We start from the raw sequence: 24990 nt of genomic DNA on the forward strand, positions 1-24990 counted from the left end.
TAATCCAGACATACCCTGACAGTTCTCTTTGATGGTTGACGCTTCCTCTGTTGGCGCAGGTACACTTCTGTTCTAGAGAAACTCCAAGGGTAAGGCAGTGGTGTGTAGCTACTACTCGAGACGCGTGCACCTGTCTAAAGTTTCCCAACCAACCAACCCGGTGACACCCTGGACTTTGAAAAGGTCTCTGCCCTTCCTCTCCTTGCCTGAGCGTTGTTAGTCTTCCTATGTTAGTCTATGCAAATGGTCCCTTAATTGTATCCTACTCCCAGTGTTCCCGTTTCCCCTTATCCTGTTGCTGTGTTCCCGATTCTGATCCTAAGACTATTGTTGGAGTCGTGTGTGCGTCATCTGCCACGTTTGGCGTCACCTGTGCCATGTGTCTGCTATTCTGAGCATCTGCCTGAACATCCTCCCAGGTACTCTTGTCCGAGAGACTGTTATTAACTATTGTTTGGCCAGCTGGTTCTCTGCTATGACGGAGCAGTCTAGTGGGTCCACATACCCCACAGCCGTGACACTTTACATTGATTCTAGTTTATTATTCCAACTTGGCAGTAGGGGGCTCCACTATTTTACATTTTCTGGGATAAATCTTGTTTTGTATTTCTCTTCCAATGTTTATTACATGATCTGCTTTATGCTTCTTATTGTATCCGAAATGAACAGCAGAGACAAAAAAATGTATATTCGATTGATCTGCTAAATTCGTAGGATGTACTTACTCTGCTCTGATGGCAAGTTACTCATCTTCAGTCCTGTGCCAGGTTCTTCTGGATAAGGGAAATGAGGATGTGTAATCCTCATTTGAGGCTGTTGACCATAGGTGTACCCATCATACCTAGGCAGATTGTATGGAGATGCATTCAAAGGCATAGCAAAATCATTCTGTGGGACACTAAAATGTAAGAAATATAATGACAGCTTCAGTGTTAGGATAGAAGACACCAACAAATATAAACCCAACCATAGTGTATATACAAGCCAATATTTTTCTTAACCTACCAAGCTTTTAAAAATGTTTTTCCCATTTTTTCATTTCATTAATAGATATGTGCACTTTTTTTTATTGCTGTAATGCATACAAAATATAAAACAATTAGGCAACTTTGCAAATAGCCTTGGTTAAAAACATCCTACCATTTAGTGTATAAAGCTCCTATGCAGAAATGTGTTTCCATGGAAGCCAACTAGAAAATAAAACGGTGTAATCGGATCCTTTGAGTAGTTCTTCCTTAACCATGTAAAGTACAATTATAGAAAATAATGAACGGCATTCACAGATATGCATGAAAGAGTATCAGGGTCAATATTTGAAATACACCGACATATTTTACTATACACTATTAAAGATCCTGTAATCTGAGTAAATTGGATTAAATTTATGCCGCTCAAGCCTCTGGATATGAAACCTTGGTGACTTTAACGTTCAGACATGGCGGAATTTGTTTTTCCAGACGTTGCGGATTTCACAGCGGACCTGCCGTAGATTTCAGCCTTTGCATTTCAGAGGATGAAATCCATAGTGAAAATACGCTGCTTCTCCGCTGGCGGCCATGCATGTTGCAGAATGAAAATTCTGCACTACAGCCTATTTTCTGCAACGTTTGTACTGTTACCTGAAAAGCCATAGAAAGTAATGGAAAAAAAAGTCTGCTGCGGATTTCCACTGCGGAGTGCCTGCAGTGGAAGTCCACAGCAATTCTGCCACGTCTGAACGTGCCCTAACCCTTTCAGGACTGAGCCATTTTTGCTTTTTCATTTTCGTTTTTCACTGCCCACATTCCAGGAGCCATAACTTTATTTTTCCGTCAACAAAGTGGTGTGGGGGATTATTTTTTGCAGGAGGAGTTGTAGTTTCTATTGGCACTATTTAAAGTACCATATAATGTAATGGGAAACTGAAAAAATAATTGGGGGGCTGAAATTAGAAAAAAAAACCTGTGATTCTCCCATAGTTTTTTGGGTTTAGTTTTTACGGCTTTCACCGTGATGCCAAATTGATAGTTTTTTTAATATATCTTACAAAGAAAAAACGATTTGTTAAAAAAAAAAAAATTGTTTTGTTTCACCACATTCTGAGAGCCATAACTTTAATTTTTCGTTGATTGAGCGGTGTGAGGGCTTATTTTTTACAGGACAAGCTGTGGTTTTTATTGGTACATGTAACTTTTTGACCACTTTTTATTCCATTTTTTTTTTAGATCCAAGTTGACCAAAAAACAACAACTTTAGAGTTTTAAATTTTTCGTTTTTTTTACAGCGCTCCCAGTGTTAAATAATGGTAAATTGTAATAGTTCTGACTTTTACGGACACAGCGATACCAATTTTGTTTATTTTTATATTAGAGGAAAAATGGGAAACAAGTTTTTTTTTGGAACTTTTATAAAAAAAAATTCCCACTACTAAAAACGTTTTTTTTTTTTTTTTTTTTTAACACATTTTATTAGTCCCCCTAGGGGACTTGAAATAAGTGATTATTCGATCGCTGGTACAATACACGGCATTAGAGGCAGAGTAAAGGCAGACCTGGGGGCCTTCATTAGTCCCCTGGGCTGCCATGACAATCAACGGCACTCCGCTATTGCATCATGGGGGGCTGATGAGCTGTCAGAGGGGGCTGCCCCCTCTTTTTAACACCTCAGATGCCGCAGGCGCAATAAGGGGTTAAACGTCCAGGAACAGTGCGATCGTTGTTCCTGGCCGTTAGTCCCGGGTATCAGCTATAATACACAGCTGACACCCGTAGCATATGGAGTGGGCTCATTGCGTGAGCCTGCTCCATGCATCATGCCCTGCACCAGGACGTGCTTTTACGTTGTGGTGTGCGAAGGGGTTAAACCTGCTCCACCCACAGCCTAAAGTTTTTTTGCACAGACTAGTTTGCAGATTTTCTAGTTGATTTGGCAAATGTCATGTACTTACAAGTCTGCGCTCCAGCTACAACACAGTTACTGAACCCTGTCTCATCTGACTACCGCTACTGTACCATAGACCAGGTTCTGTTACATCTTCACTACTGACCGCTGGCTTCAGGACTATAGAATAATAGAATATCTTCCCCCTTTTGCTGCATCTATATCTGCTAGGGTTGCCCCCAGCCGGTAAACCACCGGCTCATTCCTGTAATAACAATAGCAGTTGCATAATCAGTCGTGTGCGCACTCAGGTTACATCCTATTTGGATTGGATAACCGTCCATTGTCAGGCCTGTCCAGCCCTAGAAACGTCAGCGGGCGTTTGCATCAGGAGAGTAGCAGAGAGCTTTTGGTGCTCACATTCAATAGTCCTACATGCACACACTGCCTGCCTATGCAGTCGTTAAGTTACGCCCCCAAAACTACGCCCACTTTTTACAATTGTTTTGGAATATTTACATGTACCAATTTGTGGATTTTTTTTCCTGCGATATGTGAAAAATTTTGAGAAGTAACCCCCACAAAACCGGCAAATGGAAATACACGCTAAACCTGGCCAGTATTTAAGAGGGGACAAGGTGGCAACTCTACGCTCTACCTGACTCCTATTGCCAATTTCGCTTCATTCCTCCTCGAGTTTTACCATTCCCAGTACATTTATATAGACTTCTTTTTGCTGATGCCCATAGAAACTGTACCTCCAATCTCTCTTATTTTTGGTCTGACTGCCCATCAGCTAATGTTATCCTAAGATTAACCACCAGACTAGCTAGAGACCACTTAGTCCTGGGGCCAGCTGAGTACCTCAACCCTAACTGAATTTGTAGGAAAATGGGGTGCCATGGGAAATTGTGCTGTCTTGATGGTTCTTTCACTGGATATCGTAGGAATCACATTATTACAAGTAAAACATAGGCTCCAATCCTGCATAGTTCATACTATTTCAGTTACACTTTCTACTAACAAAAATATATTTGATAAGCATTCTGCTTTGGGAAAATAAATACATTTTAAGGGAACCTAGACTATACTAGAATTCAGGGCACGGAACCACTAGAATGTCGTTGTACTGCTGGGGGGTCAGCCTCCTAAATATGCCACTCTCAAAACTATCCGTTTAAGCATTCTGTCTAAAAACCGGGTTATAATGCAGCATGCACTGTATGTAAATTACCCGAGAAGAGTCCAGGCGTACTGGCCCGTTTCATCTGAGCACTAAGCATGTGCAAAATACCGTTGGACTCATCTCAAGACGCTTCTCTAGTGATTTACATACAGCGCACGCTGTATTATAACGGTTTTGTTTTTTTTAGAAAAAAAATCCTAATACAGACAGTTTTGAGAGGGGCATGTTTAGGACACTAAATCCCACCAGTATAATGACATGCTAGTGGTTGAGTTACCTAAAAATCTACGGACCGGTTTCCTCAAAAGGGTTGTCTCATCATGGAGAACAACATTAATATGGGAGCCGTATTTTGACCAGGGAAAATGTGGTCAGCTATACAATTACCCTGCTGCCATAGCTCATAGAGATTGGTCCATTTTCACTAAAAGGGTCTGGCATAATGGGATAACCCCTGTAAACCTCTGGAGCTTCTGCTGAATCTGCCAGTACCATACTTAATAATCCATTTTTATAAAAAGTTAATTCTTCTACCAAGGAATGAGACCATTTACATAAATAATAGCTTTGTAAGGGCAAGAAGCATTGTGCTTTAGGTTTATTGCCTTTAAATGCCATGAATAAAAAAGGAACAGAAATAAAATGTATAAAATTATTATTCTAGGTGTCAATTGGTGTCATAGAAGAAATATTCATTTGCCACTCTTTTGCAAAATATATATTGACAGCCTTACTTGAAAGGTGCACTTTTGTAACCATTTATTGTTAATGTTTTGTGTATACAGCTCTTATGCAGACCTATGTATCTTCATAGTTACAGACTACAAACAATCCTTCTCTGTAACTTAGCAAGAAACCGTGGGCAAATAGAAGGGAGTAACACATGACTGCAGGATCAGTCTACACAGGTTTTCTTTTATCTGTTACCATGGAGACATATAGATCTGCATAGAAGCTGTAAACACAACTTGTTGTTATTTTTTTTCCTTTCCAAGACTATTTGCAAAGTTCCCTTATCAGCTACAAAGCAAATAAACGAAAAAGACACTCAACCGCAAAAAAAACAGCGGCTTAGCAAATGTGCCGTAAAACTGCAACAAAACTGGCACATGTGAATACATCCTTAGGATTTCAACAATCATTACTTCACATACCAGTAGTTGGGTTGCATATGAGGATGGTACAGACGAGGTTGCTGCAGCATAGGTCGCATACAGGGATGGCAAAACGGAACAGCTCTCCTGTCTAAAATAATAGTGATATGCATTAAATTCACATTTTACTACTAGCCTGTTCATAATAGAAATATTACAAATGTTAGTAAATGGGATATTTATTGTGGAATAATGTCTGACTGTCTGAACACATCACTTGTTGTTGCCATGGGTAAAAGGGGCAATTTATCAGAGTTGCAAAAAGGGCTGATTATTGGCTTTCGGGTCAAGGGTGGCAGTATTTCTCAAACAGCGCAGTTTGTGAACTGTTCGCGTGATGCTGTGCTGAAACTGTATTGCGAGTGGACAAAATCGCACCATTGGGAATAACCGACGTGGAAACTGCGGAGCACCAAGTGACATTGATGTGAGAGGTAAACGTTGGCTACAGTGGCGAAGCTCATCGTGAAAATCAACCAGGGGGTTACCAGACGTGTCTAAAACATTTCAGCGTACCCTACAGTGTATGGGGCTCCCAAGCAGACGGATGGTCACTTCTCCTATGCTAAAAAAAGGTGCATCGAGAGAGAGAAAAAAAAAAAAAAGGAGGCTTTAATTTGCACGGCAGTATCGGATTTGGACGGATGAGTCACGTTTTCTGCTTCATCGAGCGTTGGCGTGTTAGGCTAGGAACATCAAAGAATAAAACACCCTGCAACCATTGCTGGAAGAACACAAGCTGGTGGATGCAGCATCATGGTCTGGGGAATTTTTCATGGCATTCGCTGGGGCCACTCATCCATGTGGAAGGCACTCAGAACCGATTTGGGTATGAATCCATCGTTGCAGATCAGATCCACCCTATAGATGCGTTTTGTCTTCCCTGGGGCAGATGGAATCCTCCAGCAAGACAATGCGACATGTCACACGACTAGAAATGTCCGTCAGTGGTTGGAAGAGCACGACCAACACTTCCAAGTACTTCCCTGGCCCCCTAATTCACCAGACTTGAACCCAATTGAGCATCTGTAGGACCACCTTGATTGTCTGGTTCGCTCTATGGATCCTCCCCCTCCAGCAAAAGTGGGATGCACTAGTGGAAGCGAGTAAAATGTGTTTCTGCGACTCCATTTTGAAAGTATGGCTATGTGACTCCATCTTGCATGGAGTATCCATCTGGTCTTAAAAAATCCATTTTGTGTTTGAAGAATTATCGGTTTCTTTAACCCCTTCCCGCTATTAGATCCTGCTTGAGGCGGGACCTAATAGGCTAACTGTCAGATGAAGTACGACAGTTACAATACACTGAACTACATAAGTAGTGCAGTGTATTGTACCGGGGATCAGAAGATTAGATCTTCAAGTCCCCAGGTAAGTGTAAAAAAAAAATAAGTGAAAAAAGTAAAAAAAAAAAAAAAAAAGTTTTATACTAAAAAAAAACCAATAAAATCGCCCTGTTTCCCGGATCAAGTCCTTTATAATTATAAAAAAAACCTATACATAATAGGTGCCGCCGAGTTTGGAACAGCCTGAACTATAAAAATATGACATTATTTTTACCGCACGGTGAACACCGGAAAAAAATTAAATAAAACAATGACAGGATTTTTGTTTTTGGTCAAACCCGGCCTGTGCATAAAGGATTGGTTCAATGCATGCCACACCAATGCATGGATTATTCATTCACCCCATTATTACATCATCCTATTATGCTTTGATGCACTCCGCCCAGCCCACATATACCCTGACGCACTCCGCCCAGCCCATATACCCTGATGCACTCCGCCCAGCCCACATACCCTGACGCACTCCGCCCAGCCCACATACCCTGATGCACTCCGCCCAGCCCACATATACCCTGATGCACTCCGCCCAGCCCCCATATACCCTGATGCACTCCGCCCAGCCCCCATATACCCTGATGCACTCCGCCCAGCCCCCATATACCCTGATGCACTCCGCCCAGCCCCCATATACCCTGATGCACTCCGCCCAGCCCCCATATACCCTGATGCACTCCGCCCAGCCCACATATACCCTGATGCACTCCGCCCAGCCCACATATACCCTGATGCACTCCGCCCAGCCCACATATACCCTGATGCACTCCGCCCAGCCCACATATACCCTGATGCACTCCGCCCAGCCCACATATACCCTGATGCACTCCGCCCAGCCCACATATACCCTGATGCACTCCGCCCAGCCCACATATACCCTGATGCACTCCGCCCAGCCCACATATACCCTGATGCACTCCGCCCAGCCCACATATACCCTGATGCACTCCGCCCAGCCCACATATACCCTGATGCACTCCGCCCAGCTCACATATACACGCATGCACTCCGCCCAGCTCACATATACACGCATGCACTCCGCCCAGCTCACATATACACGCATGCACTCCGCCCAGCTCACATATACACGCATGCACTCCGCCCAGATTACATATACACGGATGCACTCCGCCCAGCTCACATATACCCTGATGTACTCCGCCCAGTTTACATATGCCCCCAAGCAAAATCTGCGCTTCAAAAGCCAAATGGTGGTCCAACAGAGCCTGGCAGTGTGCCCAAACGGCAATTTATGACCACATATGGGGTATTACTGTATTCTGGAGAACCCGCTTAACAATTTACAGGATGTGTCTACGGTGGTACAAGCTGGGCACAATACATTGGGCACTGAAATGGCATATCTGTGGAAAATGGCAATTTTCAATCTGCAACATCTATTGTTTACTAATTTTTGCAAAACACTTGTGGGGTCAAAATGCTCACTACACCTCATGATAAATTCCTTGAGGGATCTAGTTTCCAAAATGGGGTAATTTTTCGATGGTTCCACTGTACTGGTACTATAGCTCATTGCAACATGGTGTAAAAAAACGAATCTTGTAAAATCTCCACTCAAAATACTAAATGGCGCTCCTTCCCTTTAGAGCCTTGCTGTGTGTCCAAATAGCAGTTTATGACCACATGTGGGGTATTGCCTTACTCTGGAGGGAATGCTTTACAAATGCTGATGTGCTTTTCTCCTATAATGCAAAATTTTGGGCTGGAACTCTTTTCACAAAAAAAAAATTAAATGTTTTTTATTTTCACATCCAAATTCTAATAACTTCAGCAAACACCTGTGTGGTCAAATTGCTCACTACACCCCTAAATTAATTCCTCAAGGGTGTAGTTTACCAAATGGAGTCACATTTCAGGGGTTCTTACTGTACTGGTACCTCAGGGGCTTTGTAAATGCAACATGGCGACCTGGAATCAATCCTGCAAAATCTGTGCTCCAAATGCTAAATAGTGCTCCTTCCTTTGTATCCTGCCGTGTATCCCAACAGCAGTTTATGACCACATATGGGGTATTTCCCTACTCTGAAGAAGTTGCTTTACAAATGTTAGGGTGCTTTTTCTCCTTTATTTGTTGAGAAAAATGAAAACTTTTGAACTACTGCTATTAAAATCTATGAGACACCTGTGGGGTTAAAATGCTCACTACACCCCCTAGATGAATTCCTCAATGGGTGTAGTTTGCCAAATGGAGTCACTTTTGGGGAGTTTCCACTGGTACCCAAGGGGCTTTGCAAAAGAGACATGGTGCAGAAAAACCAATCCAGCAAAATCTGCTCTCCAAAAGCCAACTGGCGCTCCTTCCCGTCTGAGCCCTGATGTGCATTCATACAGTAGCTTATGACCACACGTTGGGTATTTCCGTACTCCGGAGAAGTTGCTTTACAAATTTTGGGTTGCTTTTTCTCCTTTATTTGTTGAAAAAATTTTTGGGGAATTATGAAGTAAAGCTACATCTTATTGGAAAATAATGTAATTTTTCATTTTCACTGCCCAATTCTAATGAAATCTATGAAACACCTGTGTGGTCAAAATGCTCACTACACCACTAGATTAATTCCTCTAGGGGTGTAGTTTCCAAAATGGGGTATTTTTTGGGGGTGTTTCCTTTGTTTTGGCACCACAAGACCTCTTCCAACCGGACATGGTGCCTGAAATATAATTTAAGAAAAGGAAGGCCCTAAAATCCACTAGGTGATCCTTTGCTTCTGGGGCTTTTGTTTCAGTCCATTAGCACACTATGGTCACATGTGGGATGTTTCTAAAAACTGGAGAATCAGGGAAATACATATTCAGTTGTGTTTCTCTTGTAAAAACCTTCTGTATTACAGGAAAAATGGAATTCCTGAAAAAAAACAAAAACAAAAGACATTTGCTAAATTTCCCTTACACTTTGCTTTAATTCCTGTGAAACGCATAAAGCGTTAAGAGACTTTCTAAATGCTGTTTTGAATACTTTAAAAGGGGTAGTTTTTAAAATGGGGTGATTTGTGGGGGTTTCTAATATATAAGGCCCTCAAAGCCATTTCAGATCTGAACTGTTCCCTAAAAAAAATAGGCTTTTGAAATTTTCTTGAAAATGTGAGAAATTGCTGCTAAACTTATAAGCCTTGTAACATCCTAGAAAAATAAAAGGATGTTCAAAAACCGATGCCAATCTAAAGTAGACAAATGGGGAATGTTAGCTAGTCACTATTTTGTGTGGTATAACTATCTGTGTTACAAGCAGATACATTTGAATTTAGAAAAATGCTAATTTTTGAAAATTTTCTCTTCATTTTGGTGTTTTTCACAATAACAGAGTTTATCAACCAAATTTTTTCACTTACAAAGTACAATATGCAATGAGAAAATCTCAGATTCGCTTGGATAGGTAAAAGGATTCCAAAGTTATTACCACATATAGTAACATGTCCGATTTTAAAAAAAGAGGCTCTGTCATTTGGTCCAAACGTGGCAGCGGCAGGAAGGAGTTAAAAGTAGTAAATTTATGCTGGGATTGTCTAAACGATGAGGTTTTTATTCCTTAGCCAATGTTATGATTCCTTGTTAGAGAATATAGATAAATACTTACCAGTTCTTTAGACTCTGCCGTCCCATACTGTCTGGGAATACAGTTCATTTACCATTGTTGTTATGGGGAATAAGCTGGTGATATGGCAGCTGTGGGGGTCACTATGACCCATCAGTCTGACGTTGCATGTTATGGGAAATTGTAGTCTTACATGTAAAAAGCCTCTTATGCTTGTGATTGGCTCAGCACGAGCAACTCCCCATTGAATTTGAAGCATTGATTTTGCGCTGGGTTGGCTGGTGCGTTTGCCCTTTTTTCCATTTTCAAGTGTTGGAGGGTAAAGTTTACTGTTACAGGGGTATCCATGACTGGTACAAGGTTATGGAGACATCTGTGGCTGCTAATGTACCGTTATGGGGACATCTGTGGCTGCTAATGTACCGTTATGGGGACATCTGTGGTTTACGCACACTATTATGGATGACAACTGTGGCTTGATAATGTTTTTGGGGAATATGTGACTGAAACACACTGTTATACTAGGGTGTGTCAAAATGGAACGGTTTTGTGCACTGTATTTTGTGTATTCCAAGTGCGATGAATACTCTGTCTCATATATGGAATTCAATGGAGCATCATGCAATGTTTACCTTTTTTTTTTGCGGACTCTGCCTTTCTTCGCTACTTTATTTTCGTACAGTGGTTTGCATGGCCCCATTGAAATGCAGCAACACCGTATTTGGGATCCATGTTATACAGATCGCAAATAGGCTTGTGTGCATGAGTTCTTAACCCCTTCCCTCTTTAGCCACTTTTGACCTTCCTGACAGAGCCTCATTTTTCAAATCTGACATGTGTCACTTTATGTGGTAATAACTCCGGAATGCTTTCACCTATCCAAGCGATTCTGAGATTGTTTTCTCGTGACACATTGGACTTTATGTTACTGGCAAAATTTGCTCGATATGTTCAGTATTTAATTGTGAAAAACACCAAAAATTAGCGAAAAATTGCAAACATTAGCATTTTTCTCAATTTAAATGTATGTGCTTGTAAGACAGGCAGTTATACCACACAAAATTGTTGCTAATTAACATCACCCATATGTATACTTTAGATTGGCATCGTTTTTTGAACATCCTTTTATTTTTCTATGACCTCACAAGGCTTAGAACTTTAGCAGCAATTTCTCACATTTTCAAGAAAATTTCAAAAGGCTATTTTTACAGGGGCCAGTTCAGTTGTAAAGTGGTTTTGAGGGCCTTATATATTAGAAACCCCCAAAAAGTCACCCTATTTTAAAAACTTCACCCCTCAAAGTATTCAAAACAGCATTTAGAAAATGTCTTAACCCTTGACACATTTCACAGAAATTAAAGCAAAGTAGAGGTGAAATTTACAAATTTCATATTTTTCTGCAGAAATAAATTTTTAATACAATTTTTTTTATAACACAGAAGGTTTTACCAGAGAAATTCAACTCAATATTTGTTGCCCAGTTTCTGCAGTTTTAGGAAATATCCCACATGTGGCCGTAGCGTGCTACTGGACTGAAGCATCGGCCTCAGAAGCAAAGGAACACCTAGTGGATTTTGGGGCCTTATTTTTGTTAGAATATATTTTAGGCACCATGTCAGGTTTAAAGGGCTCTTGCAGTGACAAAACAGTAAAAATCCCCCAAAAGTGACCCCATCTGGGAAACTAGACACCTCAAGGACATTATCTAGGGGTATAGTGAGCATTTTGACCGCACAGGTTTTTTACAGAAATTATTGGAAGTAGGCCGTGAAAATTAAAATCAACATTTCTTCAAAGAAAATGTAGGTTTAGCGATTTTTTTTCTCATTTCCACAAGGACTAAAAGGAGAAAAAGCACCGCAAAATTTGTAAATCAATTTCTCCCGAGTAAAACAATACCTCACATGTGGTAATAAACGGTTGTTTGGAGACACGGCGTGGCTGAGAAGGGAAAGAGCGCTATTTGGCTTTTGGAGTTCACATTTAGCAGGAATGGTTTGCGGAGGCCATGTCACATTTACGAAGTCCCTGAGGTGACAAAACAGTGGAAACCCCACACAAGTGACCCCATTTTGGAAACTATACCCCTTGAGGAAATTATCTAGGGGTATAGTGAGCATTTTGACACCACAGTTTTTTTGCAGAAATTATTGGAAGTAGGCCCTGAAAATAATAATCTACATTTTTTCAAAAAAAATCTAGGTTTAGCTAATTTTTTCTCATTTCCAGAAGGACTGAAGGAGAAAAAGCACCACAAAATTTGTAAAGCAATTTCTCCCGAGTAAAACAATACCCCACATGTGGTAATAAACAGCTGTTTGGACACACGGCAGGGTTTAGAAGCGAAAGAGCACTATTTGGCTTTTTGAGATCACATTTAGCAGGAATGATTTGCGGAGGCCAGGTCACATTTGCAAAGCCCCTGAGGGGACAAAACAATGAAAACGCCCAAAAAGGGACACCATTTAGGAAACTACACCTCTTGAGGAATTCATCTAGGGGCGTAGTGAGCATTTTGACCCGACAGATGTTTCATAGAATTTATTAGAATTAGGCAGTGAAAATAAAAACAGTCCTTTTTCTTCAATAAGACGTAGCTTTAGCGCAAATTTTTTCATTTTCTCAACAAATAAAGGAAAAAAAGAACCCAACATTTGTAAAGCAATTTCTCCCGAGTACGGCAATACCCCATATGTGGTCATAAACTGCTGTTTGGGCAAACGGCAGGGCTCAGAAGGGAAGGACCGCCATTTGGAGTGCAGATGTCGCTGGATTGGTTTCTGGGCGCCTGTGGGCCCAAAACAGTGGAAACCCCCCAGAAGTGACCCAATTTTGGAAACTACACCCCTTAATGAATTTACCTAGGGGTGTAGTAAGCATTTTAACCCTGCAGGTGTTTTGTAGAAATTAGTGTTCACTCGATGTTGCAGAGTGAAAATGGCATTTTTTTCCATAGATATGCCAATATGTGGTGCCCGGCTTGTGCCACCATAACAAGACAGCTCTCTAATTATTATGCTGGGTTTCCCGGTTTTAGAAACACCCTACATGTGGCCCTAATCTTTTGCCTGGACATATGACAGGGCTCAGGAGTGAAGAGTACCATGCGGAGTGGAGGCCTAATTTGGCGATTTACAAAGTATTGGTTCACAACTGCAGAGGCTCAGATGTGAAATAATAAAAAGAAACCCCTGATAAGTGACCCCCACTATGGAAACTGCACCCCTCAAGGCATTTATTAAGGGGTGTAGTGAGCATTTTCACCCCACAGGTCTTTTCCATAAATGAATGCGCTGCGGATGGTGCAAATTAAAAATTTATATTTTTCCCTAGATATGCCATTCAGTGGCAAATATGTCATGCCCAGCTTATGATGCTGGAGACACACACCCCAAAAATTGTTAAAAGGGTTCTCCCAGGTATGACGATGCCATATATGTTGAAGGAAACTGCTGTTTGGGGACGCTGTAGGGTTCAGAGCCGAGGGAGCACCATTTGGCTTTTAGAGAGCGGATTTTGCTTGGTACTATATTTGTTTGAGTATTGCTGGTGTTTTATAATGTGGGGGTACATGTAAGCGGGGCGGAGTATATAAGGGGCATAGTCAGGTGGTATAAAAAAATAAAAATAATCCATAGATGTGTGTTACGCTGTGAAGCAATCCTTTCCGCACAGGCCAGTGTCGCACTGATAAATGGTGTCATTTCTTATCCCCCTTTTGGTCCACACTCCGCACCTTTTGTAGGATATGTTTAGGCTCTCCCCTTCCTGGTTCCCTAATTTTAGGTCCTTGATAAATCGCCTCTTGAAACAGAAGAAATGTTCCCCTCGGGCACAACTGCATATTTTTTTATTTCCTGACTTATTGGAGCCATAACTAATTTTATTTTTCATAGACGTAGCGGTATGAGGGCTGGTTTGTTGCGGGACGAGCTGTAGTTATTATTGGTACCATTTTGGGGTACATGTGACTTTTTGATCACCTTTTATCCTATTTTTTGGGATGCCAGGTAAACAAAAAAAACGCAATTCTGGCACAGCTTTTTTCGTTTTTTTTTATACAGCGTTCACCATGTGTTATAAATTACATGTTAACTTTACTCTGCGGGTCAGTACGATTCCGGCGATACCTAATTTATAGCACTTTTTTATGTTTTACAACTTTTTGCAAAATAAAATTACTTTTGTAAAAAGAATGTATTTTTTCTGTCGCCAAGTTGTGAGAACCTTAACTTTTTAATTTTTTGGTCGACGGAGGTGTATGAGGGCTTGTTTATTGCGGGACGAGATATAGTTTTTATAGGTACCATTTTTGGATACGTGCGACTTTTTGATCACTTTTTATTCTAATATTTGTAGGGCAAAGTGACCAAAAAACAAACTCTGGTAAAGTTTTACACGTTTTTTTTTTACGCTGTTCACCGCGTGCAATAAATAATATAATATTTTGATACCTCAGGTCGTTACGGTCGTGGCGATACCAAATACATATGGTTTATTATTATTTTTCAATAATAAAAGGAGTTGATAAGAGTAAAAGGGGGATTGTGTTTTATTTGATTACTTGAAACTTTTATTGTTTTCAAACTTTTATTTTTTGCACTTTTTTTTACACTTTTCTTCAAGTCCCACTAGGGGACTTGAAGGTCCAACGGTCAGATTTTTTTTTTTCTAATACATTGCATTACCTATGTAGTGCAATGTATTAGATCTGTCAGTCATTCACTGACAGCAAGCAGATTAGGCTTCGCCTCCCGGCGGGGCCTAAATCGGCTTCCGTAATGGCAGAGCAGGAGACCATTGTGTCTCCTGTTGCCATAACAGCAGTCGCCAGTCCCGATTGCCTCTCAGGGCTGGCAATCTGCTAGTAACCGCTACGATGCAGCAATCGCTTTCGATTGCTGCATCGAAGGGGTTAATGGCAGGGATCGGAGCTAGCTCCGGTTCCTGCCGTTACAGGTGGATGTCAGCTGTACAGTACAGCTGACTTCCACCGCTGATGACGCCGGATCAGCTCCTGACCCGGCGCCATCTTGCCGGCAGCTACGGAAGCCGATCAGGCTCCGCCGCCGGGCGGATCTTGACCGGCTTCGGTGCTAGACAGACCGGGAGGCCAGTATTAGGCCTCCGGTTGCCATTGCAGCCACCGGAACCCCGGCAATTTCATTGCTGGGGCTCCGATGAGCTGCAAACACCTTAAGTGCAGCGATCGCGTTTGAGCGCTGCACTTAAGGGGTTAATGGCGGGGATCGAAGCTAATTTCGGTCCCCGCCGTTAGTCGGATGTCAGCTGTGAGATACAGCTGAGATCCGACGATGATGGCACCGACTCAGCTTCTGAGCCGGTGCCAAACATTTGACGTAAATGTACGGCATTTTGCGGGAAGTCAATGCTTTCTATGGCGTACATTTACATCAAATGTCGGGAAGGGGTTAAACTGCATAAGGTTTATTGTTAAAACATACATTCAAAAAATGTGTGCATGAGGCTTAAGAGCTATATTTTCTACTTTCTATTAATTTCACTAGCATGAAACACTTAGAGTATAATGTGAGCTTGAAAACTATTCTGTGAAAGCCATATCTTAAGCATAATTGGTTCTCTGGTGCTACAGACTTGATAATATGAAAAATAACTTTCTTTAAATCTACTCTACAACATATTTACAATATTCTACAGTTTGAGTAGCCAAGACAGCATACTTGGGTATGGCATTTTTTGGTGTGGTCACATCCCCTTTATAATATGTCATTTTGCATACAGCTTATTCAACTAGTCCTTTTTATGGACAGGACTACGGTCTACACTACTAAACATGATAGTCGTACTCACCTTGATTCATTTCTCTGAACATTTGATACCTGTGATCTCCTGGATTACCATAGGATGCTAGGGTCTCAGGTCTTTCCAGATCATCTGTCCCTAGTAATACTGATACACTGGTGTTCATCAGGTGTGCCTGCTGTCCTGGAGTGAAACTACTGGGAGATGGACTATGCCCCTTAGCCATACTTTCCCAGCTGGCCTGTGAAATTGCTCCAGAATAGAGTTGTTCTTTTTGTGAATACAAGGATTCATCATCCTCCTGTGGTATACTTCTGATCATCTTCACCCTAAATTTCAAATAGAAGAGCTTTATTGGCATTTTTTATACATTTTTGTAAAAAGTATTAAAACATTTTATCAGGATGTCAAGGTAAACCCTCTTTAGAACAGAACTTGTGGCAATAGTTTCTATTTACTGCCACAAAATTTTTGTTATGACTGACACACGCCTAACTCGATTCACACCTTTAACGACATGTCACTTACTAGTAAGTGACAGACGTTAAGGGGGAAGTATGGAGCGGGCTGAGCGCACTCCATACTCAGTGGGTGACGGCTGTGTTATATAGCCGACTCCTCACTGCAATGGATGAAATCAAAGACCACTTTGATTCCGCTCGTTTAACACCTTAAATTCTGTGGTCAATCGCGACCGCAGCATTTAAATGGTTAGAATCAGGGGCGACCGGGGGTGTCGATGGTTGACATGGCAGCCTGGGGGCCTAATGGTCTGCCATCTTTGTACTCCTTTGAAGCCCTGCCTCTGGCATGACTTCAAAAGGAGACTGTCAGTATGACGACATACTGCAATACATTAATATTGCAGTATATCATTCAAGTCCCCTAGGGGGACTAATGAAAAAAAGTTAAAAAATAACAAAAAAATTTTTAACGTTCCAAAAAAGAATAAATATTAAAAAAAGTTAAGAAAAAAAATCTTTTCCCATTTTTTCCCTAAAGCAATGTAAAATTGCTGTTTTTTGGTCCCCTTGGCTCTCCAAAAAAATTAAATAAAAAGTGATCAAAAAAGTTGCATGTACCCCAAAATGGTATAGGTGAAAACTACAGCTCACACCGCTAAATTGATGGAAAAATAAAAAAGTTATGGCTCTCAGAATATGGCGACACACAACATTTTTTTTAAAAAAAACAAAAAACATAAATTTGGTATTGCCGCAATCGGATCAACCTGTAGAATAAGGTGAATATGTAGTTTTTACTGCCTGATGGACACCATAAAAACAAAACCCCACAAAAAAATGGTGTAATCGCTGTTTTTTGCCCATTTCACTCCACAAATATTTTTTTTCAGCTTCTCATTACATTATGCGGTATAATAAATTGTGCCATAAAAACTACAACTTGTCCTGCAAAAAAAAATCAGGCCCTCGTACGGCTATGTCGACGAAGAAATTTAAAAAAAAAGTTATGGATTTTGAAAGGCAGGGAGGAATAAAACGAAAAAAAAAAAAATAATTGGCTGTGTCATTAAGGGGTTAAGAGCATCTCCAATTGCGACCCAAATGCCTTTGCCTCTAATTATTCTATTTGCTGTTCTTTTCTCTTATTTTTTTCTTTACTAGTAAATCACGACCCCTTGGTCCCTTGCACTTACCCCCCTGTGCTGTAAAGAAGTGGTGCATGATGCGGTTTACACACTTTTCCAGACATCAGGCAATGGAACTTGCAGTTCTTGACCCGCACGCACCAGAGGATACATCTATTTCTGCCTAAAGAAGGGCTTAATTTCCCCACCTAAAAAAATGGCTATTAGTTGGAAATATATCTACTGGGGCTAATCTAGTTGTTCAGACTCAAACTGGTAGCCGCATATGATGACAGATTTGGGTGGACAGATTTGAAGAGGCCCAAATTGATCTTCAACCTACACATCTCACCGCTACAAGAGGCTCTGTCACCACATTATAAGTGGCCTATATTGTACATGATGTGATCGGTGCTGTAATGTAGATTACAACAGTGTCTTTTATTTAGAAAAACGATCATTTTTGACGGAGTTATGACCTATATTAGCTTTATGCTAATGGCTTTCTTAATAGACAACTGGGCGTGTTTTACTTTTTGGCCAAGTGGGCGTTGTACAGAGGAGTGTATGACGCTGACCAATCAGCTTCATACACTTCTCTCCATTCATTTACACAGCACATAGCTATATCGCTATGTGCAGCCACATAAACAGACTATAACATTACTGCAGTGTCCTGACAATGAATATACATTACCTCCAGCCAGGATATGATGTCTATTCAGAATCCTGTCACTTCTGTAGCTTCTCTGTGATATTTACAGCAAGGCAAGAGTAATCTCGTTTGAAATGACAGGTTACATCGTAATCTCGCGAGATTACGCTTGCCTTGCTGTAAATATCACAAAGACGCTACAGAAGTGACAGGATACTGAATAGACATCATGTCCTGACTGGAGGGAATGTATATTCATTGTCAGGACACTGCAGTAATGTTATAGTGTGTTTTATGTGGCTGCACATAGCGATATAGCTGTATCGCTATGTGCTGTATAAATTAATGGAGAGAAGTGTATGATGCCGATTGGTCAGCGTCATACACTCTTCTGTACAACGCCCACTTGGCCAAAAAGTAAAACACGCCCAGTTGTCCATTAAGAAACGAATTAGCATAAAGCTAATATAGGTCATAACTCCGTCAAAAATGATCGTTTTTCTAAATAATAAAACACTGCTCTAATCTACATTACAGCGCTGATCATATCATGTACAATATAGGCCACTTATAATGTGGTGACAGAGCCTCTTTAAATAAAAAGACAAAAAAAAAAACAAAACACACCTACAATAAAAATTTAAATAAGTCTCGATACATAAAATATACACACATTCGGTATGATATATTCGTGTTTACGCGGTTATAAAATACAAAACTGCTTTCTTTCACTTAACGTCAGGCACGAGGTATTATAAATTTTGAACCTCCATGTACCTCACATTAATAGTAATTAACCCCATCATGTACCTCACACATAAACCCACTATTGTCCATTATGTGAGGCACGTGGAGGTTCAAAATTCATCACACCACGCGCCTCACATGAGAAAACGGGAGAACTTTTTTTTAAATTATATTATTATTGGCAAAAGTATCATTTTGGTATAGAGTATCGCAATACTACACGAAGTATCTGTATCGAAGACCAAATTCTGGTATCGTGACATCCCTATTGGAGATTTATCAATATTGTCATAGAATGCATCGTCACGTTAGACAGTTTTCTCTTCCTTACGCTGCCTAATGGCTGGCATACTTTACACCAGTAATTCCCAACCCTATAACCATGGGGGAACTTGAGATTTTTTTTTAGCACTCAGAGAAATCATTCTTCCATTCATATCTGAAAAGAGCTTGGTGTATAGAATTGTATTGGGGGTATCAAATTGTACAATTGTTGCTCATCGTTATATTCTGGCCCAGATTTGTTGACCGCTTTGCCAAGGATCTTTTAGCAGGATGAAAGTAGTCCATCCCTATTGTGAAAGGAACAGCTTTTTATGATGCTTTCTTCCGAGGAAATCCTGGTTGGGAAACACATTTAGCCACAGCCCTTTTTATAGACACTTTCCAATACTATTGAGGAAGGTGCAAAAAGTGTAGAAAACGGTGATGTAAACCTGCGGCTGACAATGTGGCTCTGTGCGGCCCCAACCATTGGGAGACAGACATGCTTGTATGTGTCTCGATAGTACAAAAAGAAAAGGCTTTCAAAGAACAAGTGCCAGTGTTTGACAGCAGCTCCGTAATCTCGTCTCTGTACTGATCATAGATATTAGTGCAGGACTTGGAAGATACATGCGAGTGCCCTTTCGTGGCTACTCACATGTATCTTCCATGTCAGAGAGAAGAGGTATAAGCGGCTCAGAAGCATAGACAGATCATTTCTAATAATACACTGTGTGGATGGCAGTAATGGGGGGGGGGGGGGCAGTGCCTGTCTGGCACTAATAGGCTACACTATTTTTCTGGCTCTACTGGGGGGGGGGGGGGGGTAGTGTGTCTGGCACTGTTATGGGGGCACTGCATGGCTGTAGGAGTTCTATTTTAACTTGAAGCTATATAGGCAAGATTGGCACTGTATTATGCCTGTGTTGTGCTCGATTGGTTCTCTCTTTGGTGCTGTTTGAATCCCTGCAGCCTCTCAGGCCCATACTTGTAGCTGAAGGAATCCCTGTTTACATACCATGAATCCGGCCCACTGGGAGGGAACGAGGACGTGATGTCAATGCGAGACTGATGATTCATCAGTGCTCGCGACCGATTGGATATCCGAGCCCCCAGAAGGGGCGATCTGACATACAAAAAGAGTGCGGTCAGAAGCACTCAGTGCCAACTGTTCTGCTATGCTACTATGCTCAATATCTCCCTGACAAACCAGCGTGTAACTGGGGAAACGCGTTGGAGCGCGAGCTTTAACTAGGGAATTACTATGCAATTTTAGGGATAGGTTCCGGAGACAACAGGGTCGTTCTTTTTAGAACGGGTGCGTGTTGCGTTGTCAACAGTGAGGGCTGACTGTGAGGCTTAAAGAGGCTCTGTCACCACATCATAAGTGACCTATCTCCTACATAAGGAGATTGGCGCTATAATGTAGGTGACAGCAGTGCTTTTTATTTAAAAAAACCGATCTGTTTTCACCACTTTATTAGCGATTTTAGATTTATGCTAATGAGTTGCTTAATGCCCAAGTGGGCGTATTTTTACTTTAGACCAAGTGGGCGTTGTACAGAGTAGTGCATGACGCTGACCAATCAGCGTCATGCACTCCTCTCCATTCATTTACTCAGCGCATAGGGATCCTTTTAGATCACTATGTGGTGTCTTATACTAACACATTAACGATACTGAAGTGTTTAGACAGTGAATAGACATTCCACGGGATGTCTATTCACAATCTCTGCAGTTCGTTACTCTGCTGTAACTACCACAGACAGAGGAAGCGTGATCTGGCGAACTTACGCAGTAAATGACAGGTTACAACGAGATCACGCTTCCTCTGCTGTAACTACCACAGACAGAGTAACGAAGTGCAGAGATTGTGAATAGACATCCCGTGGAATGTCTATTCACTGTCTAAACACTTCAGTATTGTTAATGTGTAAGTATAAGACACCACATAAGGATCTAGCAGGATCCCTATGCGCTGCCTAAATGAATGGAGAGGAGTACATGAGGCTGATTGGTCAGCGTCATACACTCCTCTGTACAACGCCCACTTGGTCTAAAGTAAAAATACGCCCACTTGGGCATTAAGCAACTCATTAGCATAAATCTAAAATCTCTAATAAAGTGGTAAAAACAAATCGGGTTTTAAATAAAAAGCACTGCTGTCACCTACATTATAGCACCGATCTCCTTATATAGGAGATAGGGCACTTATAACGTGGTGACAGAGCCTCTTTAAGGAACAGACATAATGCCATTGTGCAAACGTGCATGATCCAAGCTTACTCTGCTATATATACACACACAAGAAACTGGAACCCTCTACACATCACTGTGAATAGAGTATGTATGTCTGAGAAACTCAACAGTATAACTATACTATATTGATATTCCATTTTTATATGGACATTATTAAAGGTTCAATTTTAAACATTAACCCTTCCTTCTTCTACAAGCTTGTAATTTGGAAGGTACAACGGGAACCAGCCCGGTGATTAACTGGGAATAATCGTCGTGCACGCACGCACGCACGCACGCACGCACGCACACAGTACTTGGAAATGGCATTATGTTCAAAGATGGTAAAGCAGAGGAGCATACAGTAGTTGGACGCCTCAGAGATGATAAAAAAAAAAGGAACAACGTAGTGGCACGTCTCAAGGGACGGTGAAGCAGAGTAGCACCACGTGGGAGAGGTTTGGTAGCCAGTACAAAAAAAACAGTGAAGGGGATGCAGCGCTAAAAATTCATTCTTCGTATCAGTGGGGGCCCCACAGGTTGGACCTCCACCAATCATGAAGTGATGATATATTCCTAGCCATATGCCATCACTTTATAAGATGGGAATAACCCTTTAATGTGAGAACAGTACTTTACCATTACATGCATATTTTATGTATATGCATATATTTATACATCCTAGTTAAAAAGTTTTATTAAATATGCTACACGTTCAAGCCAAACCTACTTTTAAAGGCCTATTCCCAACTTAAACATTTATGGCATATCCACAGAATATGGCATAAATGTCTGATAGATGCGGATCCCAGTTCTGGTTCCCGCATCTATCTCTAGAACATGGAATCATCCGACCCCTATCTCTCCCAGTATGGAGGCCGCCGGTGGCCACATTCAGGCAGAGAATAAATTGAGAAGTTGGCGAGGCATCTCTATTCATTCCTATGGGAGTTACAAAAACAGACACGCAAGAGACCACACACAGACCACACTCTCCCCTCATTCTCTACCTAAATGTGATGGAACAGGGGGGGGGGGGTCGGGTGACCACCGTTCTGGAGATAGGTGCGGGTCTCAGAAGTGGGACATATCAGTTATTTATGGTTTTTATGTTGATACGACAAATGTTTTAAAAAAAAAAAGCACCCATGAAAATTTTATCGCTTTGCCCGTAATGGGCATCTTGTACATGTATATGATAATTATTTGCCTGCGTTTTGAAAACTAGACGCTCGGTGAGCAAATAATCATATACATGTACAAGAAACCCATTACAAACAGGCAAAGCAATAAAAAATTTCATGTGAGTGCTTCTTTAAGTTGGGAATAGCCCTTTGAGTTACACTTACAATATTTTGCCACACCCGCTTGGACTAAGCAACGCCCAGTTAATGTAATGACATATTGCATGGTCTGCTACTTAATAATCCTGTAGCTATGCGCCACACAGTATGTTGACACCTTCGGAATAGGATCCAATGGCAAATAAATGTGTGTGAAAACTCGGTTATTGCTGTCAGGTTGTCTGCAGATTGCAATTCGAGCTTATGTATAATATATGGCCAAAAGTACTTGGACACATGACCATAAGGCTGGGTTCACACGAGCACATTAACGTCCGTAATGGACGGACGTATTTCGGCCCGAAGTCCCGGACCGAACTCAGTGCAGGGAGCCGGGCTCCTAGCATCATAGTTATGTACGATGCTAGGAGTCCCTGCCTCTCTGTGGAACTACTGTCCCGTACTGAAAACATGATTACAGTACGGGACAGTTGTCCTGCAGAGAGGCAGGGACTCCTAGCATCGTACATAACTATGATGCTAGGAGCCCGGCTCCCTGCACTGAGTTCGGTCCGGGACTTCCGGCCGAAATACGTCCGTCCATTACGGACATTAATGTGCTCGTGTGAACCCAGCCTAACACCTACATGAGCTTGTTGGGTATTCCATTTCAAAACCATGGGCATTAATACGGAGTCTGTGTGAAATACTAAGCAGCCCCCCCCCCCCCTTATGAATAGCAGGCATGAGAGTGGATGTCATCAGTATATTGCACCTGAGCACTCTTCCTCTATGTAGCATTGTGGCTTGTCTGCATCCTGCTGGGAACTGGTGTTTGAACCTGCCCTTGTATCAGTAAATAAGGCCTCTTCCTGTGTTTTTTTTAATATGTAGTTGTGGCCCCTTTTGCGGTTATAGCAGCCTCCTGGTTGAGGTCAGCCCCAGACCACTATCCCTCTTCCTCCACATTTTATATTAGTCCCTATGCATTCAGGTACGAAGCCTTCTCCGGACATCTGCCAAACCCAGGTCCGTCCATCAGACTGTCAGATAGTTTAACATGATTCATTACTCCAGAGAGAAAAAGTCAAGTGGTGGCATGCTTTACATCACTCCAACCGTTGCTAGGCATTGCGCATGGCGATTTTAGGCTTGTGTACAGTTACCTGGCCATGGAAACCCATGTCATGAAGCTGTCAACACCCAGTTCTTGTGCTGATGTCACTTCAAGAGGCAGATTGCAGCTTTGTAGTGCAGGAGTCAGCAACCTGCGGCACTCCAGCTGTGTGGAACTACAACTTTCAGCATGCGCTGACAGCCAAAGGCCTTATTATTCCAGCCAAAGTCAGGGTATGCTGGGATTTTTAGTTTCAAAACAGTTAGGGCATGTTCACACGGCGCAAAAAAAAACAAAAAAAAAAAACAATGTGTAAGGGCCTATCAGCGTTTGTTTTCCGTTCCGGGGTTCCGTCGGAGGTTTCCGTCGGGTGAAAACTCAGACGGTACCCCGGAAATGGAAAGCCAACGCTGATGTGAACAGTCCCTAATTGTGTCAAATCCGCTAGCGTTTCTTGTGAAGCGCTTTATAAAATACAGGTGTTTTTGACCCGTTATCCGCAAGTTTTTTTGACACGCTCAGTGCATGTTTTTTGGTGTGCATTTAGGACTCCCAATGACTTTGGGAACATTTGGCGCGTTTTAGGTGGGTTTTACGCGTCAAAGAATTGCCCTGACGCTTCTTTACACAAAGCGTTTTTTAAAATACGCATGCGTAAAAAAATAAGCATTGTATGTACCAACGGTGGGCATTCCCATTGATTTGAATGGGAAGTTTAATGAAGCATTTTTTTCACGCGTATTTCAGGGTGTAAAAAGCGCCAAAATACACGCCGTGTGAACAGGTCCTTATGTTCTGAAACTAAAGTTCCGAGCATACCTTGACTAATAATAAAGCCTTCGGCTGTCAAAGCATGCTGAGAGTTTTAGTTCCACAACAGCTAAAGTGCCGCAGGTTGCTGACCTGAAGCTAGGCGATTTCTCTGTGCCACACACTTCTGCTTCCATATTACAATAATACCACTTAGGCCTCATACACATGGCCGTAGCAGTTTGCACGGCCTGTAATTACGGGACGGACGGCCACAGAGTGTCATCCATGGGCGGTCCGCAATCAATGACCACGACACAAAAGATGTGCATTCATTTCAATGGTGCTGGACCGCAATTGCAGACTGTAAAATGACTTGTCCTGAGTTTTTGCCGTCCACAATTGCGGCCCCCCACACGGTCCGTCTAAACCACTTGTGTGCATGAGGCCTTAAAGTTGACCTGGGCAAATCTAG

At 41.7% G+C, this 24990-nt stretch overlaps 1 protein-coding gene across 2 annotated transcripts in view; it reads right to left on the reverse strand.

Moving 5' to 3' along the window:
- Positions 1-24990, reverse strand: part of TRAF3IP2 (TRAF3 interacting protein 2) — a 45741-nt gene that overhangs the window by 18327 nt on the left and 2424 nt on the right. For both annotated transcript variants that reach the window (XM_075862283.1, XM_075862282.1), the window contains exons 2-4: positions 15922-16202; positions 5200-5290; positions 726-898 (exon numbers count right to left, since the gene is read on the reverse strand). In XM_075862283.1, coding sequence (XP_075718398.1) covers positions 726-898; positions 5200-5290; positions 15922-16195 — 538 coding nt within the window. In that variant the 5' untranslated portion in view covers positions 16196-16202. The remainder of the gene's footprint in view (positions 1-725; positions 899-5199; positions 5291-15921; positions 16203-24990) is intronic.

This window comes from Rhinoderma darwinii, chromosome 4 (assembly GCF_050947455.1).
Source record: "Rhinoderma darwinii isolate aRhiDar2 chromosome 4, aRhiDar2.hap1, whole genome shotgun sequence".
In the NCBI taxonomy this organism is placed as follows: domain Eukaryota; kingdom Metazoa; phylum Chordata; class Amphibia; order Anura; family Rhinodermatidae; genus Rhinoderma; species Rhinoderma darwinii.